Genomic DNA, 6,000 nt, shown 5'->3' with positions numbered 1-6,000 from the left:
GAGGCCTCACAGACACATTCTCGTTGCGCACCTGCGCGGGGGCTCCGTCTGCACTCGTTAACAACCCTTCACCTCCCTCCTCTGCACCCCTTGCGCTGAGGCTGTCGGGGTGTGTCCGGGCGGGCACGCACCATATAAGGTCATATGACGTCATCCCTCCTCTATGACGCCATCACCCGGACACTATATAAGGCCGCGCTCGCCCAGGCCGGGCCAGTGGCAGAGGCGACCTCTGCTGCTGCGCGGTGCTGGGAGCCGGTGTCTGCTGAGGGCTCAGAGGCTGCTGTCCCTCAGAGGCCCAGGCCGCGCGATCGCTGGTGGCTATTGCTGGCAGCGTTTGGTGAACGTTCATCGTTCTGAATCCTTAAGCCATGATCCGGGGTGGTGTGGGCCAGGGGCCCGTGGCGCACAGTCACCCCTCATCCCGTCGGGGCCCAGCGCGACCCCCCAGCAGGCCTGTGCAGCAGGAGGAGCACAGGCAGGAGCTGGAGGCGCTGCGGGCCCAGCTGGAGGCCGAGCGTCTCCACTCGCAGGAGCTGCACCGCCGCTTTGCTGATGAAACCCGCCAGATAAAGAAGATGGCAGAGCAGGAGCGGCAGCTTCTGGCTGAGAAGCTACGCTCCAGATGGGAGCAGCAACGGGCACGGGAGCTGCAGCGGCTGTGGGAGCTGAGCCAGAAGCAGCGGGCAACAGAGATCCGTCAGCTGCTGCGTGAGAAGGAGGCCGAGTGGCGCCAGGCACAGGAGTTGCTCCAAGAGCAGCGGGACGACGCCGTCCGCCAGGCGCGGGACCTGCAGCAGGAGCTGGCCGAGGAGCTGGTGAGGCACGGCTGCAGCAGCAGCAGCGAGGCCCGCAGCAAGCTGCAGGAGGTCCACAGGCAGCTCCACTGGCGGAAGGACAGCAAGCAGACCGCCCGCATCGTAAGCCTCCAAAATGAACTGGAACTGCAGAGAAGGCTCTTCCAGCAGTACATCCTGGAGCAGGCTGAGGGGAGGCCGTCTGCCTCCCACAGCGAAGACAGGGCTGCGGCCTGGCACCGCCTGCAGACTCGCCTGGGCGCAGGGACCACCGGGACCTGCTCTTCGAAGAGCCCCGGTGCATCTGGTGCTGCTGGGGGAGGAGGGCAGCAGACAACCCACTCCAGCTTAAAAGCTCACCTCCAGGGAGAAGGGAAGAGCTGCGGGCGGGCGGTCACAGACGTGGGTGTTCAGGTGGCAGCGCAACAAGAGGCCTGCCCACCTGGCAGTGGAGACAGCCAGCTGCTGCAGGAGAAAGCTCATCTGCAGCATGCCCTGGAGGACCTGCAGAGGCAATGCGGTGTCCTTCAAGAGGAGACCCGCCTTCTGGGGAAGGAAAGCGCTCTGGAACTGGGGGAGGAGGTGGAGAGGCTCCAGCAGAAGACTAGTATGCTAGGCCTCCTTACCAAGCACCTGAAAGAAAACACCAGGCAACTGAAAGAGACCGACCTGAAATCTGGAAAGACTGCTGCAAAGACAGAGCAGGTCGACCAGCAGCAGAGAGGGGAATCGGAAACCGAGGCTGGGAAAAAACTTAGGCCTCACAGGAACCTGGATCAGGAACGCTCAAGACTGCAGCAAAGGTACGAGGAGCTGAAAGTGCGTCTGAGAGAGATGACAAATGAAAATGCCAGGCGCGCAGAAGAAAATTCTCAGCTCCGTGGGCAGAAGGAGCGGATAGACGAGGTTCGATCTGACAACGCTGCTCTGAAGGGGAAACTCGTGCAAGTGACAGAGCAGCGAAATTCTGCCATCGGAGAGGCCAAACGTCTTCAAACACGACTGCAAGATCTGGGTTGTGAACTGAAAGCCATGAGACAACTGGCAGGACGAAGGCAACAACAGGAGAACGACCTCGAGGAAACAAGGCGACTGCTGCAGAAGAAGAAAGAGGAAGTTGAGCATTTGCAGAGGGCTTGGGCAGAGCAAAGAAGGACACATGAGGAAGACACGCAAGCGTCTCAAGCGCAGCTGAGAGAATTAGAGAAACAGAATCAGCACCAAAGTCAACAATGGGAGCTGCTCTCTCAGCAACTTGAGCAAGAAAAAAGAAAAGAATCCAACCGTGTCGGTTCAGGACTACCACAGGTGACATCTTCTCCCACAGCACAGGCCTATGCAGAGCAGTCCCATGACCTTTGCAACCGCGAAGACAGCTCTGATGTTTCTGAGGAGGCAACCAAGGTCCCGGCATCCCACACAAGCACCTCGACATCAGATGCCGCACACAACAGTCCTGGGTGCCGCCTTCTTTCAGACCAGGGCCCTGTGCATGGGAACGAAGAAGCAGGAGCAGAGCATGTGTCCTTCATCCTGCAGTCCTCGGAAGAAGAATCGCTAAAACTTCGAAAATTTTTAGCTCGATACAGCTACGATCCTTTCGAGGGTCCTAATGAGCACCCCGAAGCAGAGCTTCCTCTGACTGCGGGAGAATACGTCTATGTCTATGGAGACATGGATGAAGACGGCTGGTTTGTGGGAGAGCTGACGGATGGCACGAGAGGATTTGTCCCCTCTAATTTGGTAGAAGAAGTTTCAGACGATGACCTGGTGACAACTGTGCCTCCAGAGCTACGTGATCTCCTGCAGGATAGCGATGATGAACTGAGATCTTGCAGCAGGAGAGGAAGGAAGAAACGGAGGAATCGGAGGAATAAATAAAGATCTTGACCAAGGAATCTGTGTCCCCTGTGTCTCCCCCCCTTCTCCCTCCCCTTCCACAGCTTTTATTGCTGAGCGTGACGTTGCCGTATGGACTATCCCTTTGGTCTTTTTGGGTCAGCTGCCCTGGCAATGCCCCCTCCCCACCTCTTGCCCACAGCCAGCCGACTGGATTTGGGGCTGGGGGGTGGCAGAGGGAGGGCGCTGTGGGAGTCCTGATGCTGTGCCAGCACGGCTCAGCAGTAGACAAAACACATTGGTGCAATATCAAGTCAGTTCTAGCCAGAAGTACAGAGCATAGTGCTGCATGGGCTGCTGTGGGGAAGGTTGAGTCCATCCCAGGCAGACCCAGAACACCATACCCACCGTGGTGGGGATGGTATGACCAGGCAGGGTCTAGAGGGGTGGCTGGATCCCCACTGAAAAAGTCGTCAGGGGGCTGTGGAAAGGCTGCTCAGCCTGTAACTTGTGAAGCTTCTGCTCCCTGCTACGAGCTGCTTGGAAAGGCCCGGCTCTTTCAGAACCCACTTTCCCCTTTGGACCAACGGCCCAGGTGTGCTCGGGGCAGCGGTCTGTGCCAGCTGTGACGCATTTCACACCATTGCTGCTTCTGGAAGCCTGCTGCAGGCCCACCGTGCCTGCTGCCGCCATCGTTCACCCGGCTCTGCCACAAGCACCTTGTTTCTCCTCAGGTGTGGCCTCGAGTGAGCTGTCCCCTCCTGGCTGCCTGCAGGAGAGCTTCAGGGGCCTCAAAGAGAAGGCTCTGCTGGGCTCCGCTGTCACTTTGCCCTTTGGAACAAAAGCGCAAACCTGCGCTACAGCACCGCCGTCGTGCAGCCATCTGGGAGCACAACCAACAGGCTCCCTGAGAATCCCCCGTGCCCCCCAGCGTGCCCCCCATTTTCACTCGCCTGTGCCCCCGCTCCCATATGTCCCCCTTTCCCCTCACTATTTCAACTCCCATGTCCCCACCAGTAGTTTCCCAGTGAGCTACGTCCACGGGGCCTGAGGGAACCGGTGGACTTGCTAAGCCACTGGCCATCATACAGGAGAGGCTGTGGAAGTCTGTTTAAGTAGTTCCCACTGACTGGAGGAGAGGAAACATAGCCCCCATTCTACAAAGGGGAAAATGGAAGACCTGGGAGCTACAAGCCTTCCTCCCTTTGTGGGGGTGCACAGCCTTCACCACCCTCAGGCGGGGGGCAGAGCTGAGGCAGGGCCGGGCTGGGTGGGGGGGGCGCTCGGAAAGGTTCTGTGCTGTGGGGCGTGCTGGGGGGGGGCACTGGGAGGGGGTGTCCTTAAGGTCAGTGGTCATTAAGGTCCCCTCCAACCCAAAGCATTCTAGGATTCTGTTTCTAAAAACACCTCTTCTGTTCCATCCCAGTAATAATAAACAGCACAAGCAGAAATCAGCTCTGCCAGCCTGGGGTGTCCCCATGCATTCAGGTCGTCCTCATCCCCCCCACACTCACGCTACAGCCTGCCCCATGGGAGGCCAAGGGGAGATGTTTCCCCTGCACTTGCAGCTCTCCAGCAAAGGCCCTGGACTGAATGGAACAGGCGGTGCTGGAGCTACACCGGGGGTGCTTGGAGGGCTTGTAGGCACAGTAAAAGATGCATTTCAAACAGCCCAGCTGGGCCCTGCTCGTGTCCCGCAGCCCGAAGGAGATGCCAGCACGGACGCGCTTTGAACCAGGGCATTTACTGGGGTACTGTGTGTTACTGGCATTTACTGTGGGGTACTGAACCGGACTGTGCGGTGGGGCCTGACAAGTGTCCCTACCTTGTGTTGACCTACAGAAGACGGAGGAACTGGCGAGGAGAAGAGGTGCCTTTTCCTGGCTGTGGTGAGTGTCCCCTCAGGTGCCCTGTGCCCACCCAGGTTCCCCTGCAGCGACTGGGATGGCCAGGACGCCTGCTGCGGCGTGTTTGCCCAATGCCGAGGTGTCTTCCTGGGCTTGTGGAGGCTCACGTCCAAGCCTGTCCGAATGAGCAATGAGAAATGCCTGGAGGGGCAGCCTGTGGGGCTCCCAGAACAGCCCCCTCTGGCATGGGTGCGGGATGCGTCCAGCCTGCCCTTTTTCCAGCTCTTTTTCTGCCCCACAGGACATTCTGCCTGATCTTCCTGTGCGTGGAGCTGGCCGTCACTTTCATGCTCGGTGTCGCGGTGCTCTACGCCTCCTATTACGACCGGGAGTTCTTCCACCTGCTGCTTCATGTGCTGCCAGAAGACATCTTCACTGACCTGGCACACTTCCTTGAAGAGACCCTGTCTCTGGTCAGTGAGGGCGTGCTGCCCCACTGACATCTCCTCTAAATAAAACCGAGGCTGCTCTGCTCAGTTCCTCTGTGCCTGTGCAAGAAAGGGAACTGACCAGGAAAAAAACAAGTACTGAGTCCCTCTACAGATAGGTAGGAGAAACTTCACGTTTGCAGGGCCCCGGGGGACTTCAAGCACCATCTGTCTGCTGGAGGGATAACACCGCAAGACATCAGCAATCCGGGAGGGTCCTGGGGTGCGCTGATGGCAGCTTCCTCACCTGCCTGCTATCCCGAGCAGTGGATATGTATGGGGTGAGCAGCCCCTCACCCCAATGCTGAGCGGGGGCTGCTGTTCCCAGCATGGCATAGAGTCTAGGGAAGGGTTTAAAGAAGATGGTAGGAACAAGTCAGGACTGAACTGGTCCTCACAGCTCCTCGCGTTTTGAACCAGGGCATTTACTGGGGTAAATCCAGGTATGGGGGGCCGTGACCCACCCCTGGGTGCTAATGGAGGGCTGGGAAGCGTCCCTCCACAACTCACTTCTGGCACCAGCCCCAGAGCAGTGACAGCCATGTCCCAGTGGGCAGCAGCACTGAATCCCAGCTCAGAAATCTGTGCTCGTCCATGTGTCGCAAAAGGAATGATGCGCTTCACTCCTAAGAGAGAAGCAGCAATAGATTTATTGCTGAAAACAGTGATGGAGCAAAGCCAAATATGCCTGCTGAATGGCTGCTTGGCAGCTTACCAGTGTGTGGGGCTAGCAGAGGGCATCAAACAGACCTCAGTGTGACCACAAGTCAGCCCAGCCTTACAGGGTGCAGTGCACACAGGGGCCTGGCACACCCCATCATTATCTGGGCACTACTGAGCGCACAACTCATACACGCTGGCCTGCTGTACGAATGAGAGGTCTGTTGGGCCTGCTGGGAACCTCTTGTCCCGATGCGGGAAACGTTTCTTGGCGTGCAACCTCAAGTTTCTTAGCGAGTGGGGCTACATCTGGCTGGTGGCCAGTCACTAGCGGTCTTCCCCAGGGCTCAGTTCTGGGGCCAATTACCT

At 58.3% G+C, this 6,000-nt stretch overlaps 1 protein-coding gene across 1 annotated transcript in view; it reads right to left on the bottom strand.

Moving 5' to 3' along the window:
• Positions 1-5,128: 5,128 nt before the first annotated feature.
• The window catches only part of LOC308183974 (RIMS-binding protein 2-like), a gene marked incomplete at both ends in the record, with an annotated part of 71,219 nt that continues 70,347 nt past the window's right edge, over positions 5,129-6,000 (bottom strand). Inside the window, 2 exons of the mRNA XM_080570580.1 lie at positions 5,129-5,146; positions 5,482-5,597. Of these exons, the coding sequence (XP_080426706.1) occupies positions 5,129-5,146; positions 5,482-5,597 (134 nt within the window). The remainder of the gene's footprint in view (positions 5,147-5,481; positions 5,598-6,000) is intronic.

Source organism: Anser brachyrhynchus (genome assembly GCF_964034855.1).
Source record: "Anser brachyrhynchus genome assembly, chromosome: 29".
NCBI classification, from domain to species: domain Eukaryota; kingdom Metazoa; phylum Chordata; class Aves; order Anseriformes; family Anatidae; genus Anser; species Anser brachyrhynchus.
This window is presented reverse-complemented; position numbering and strand designations above follow the sequence as displayed.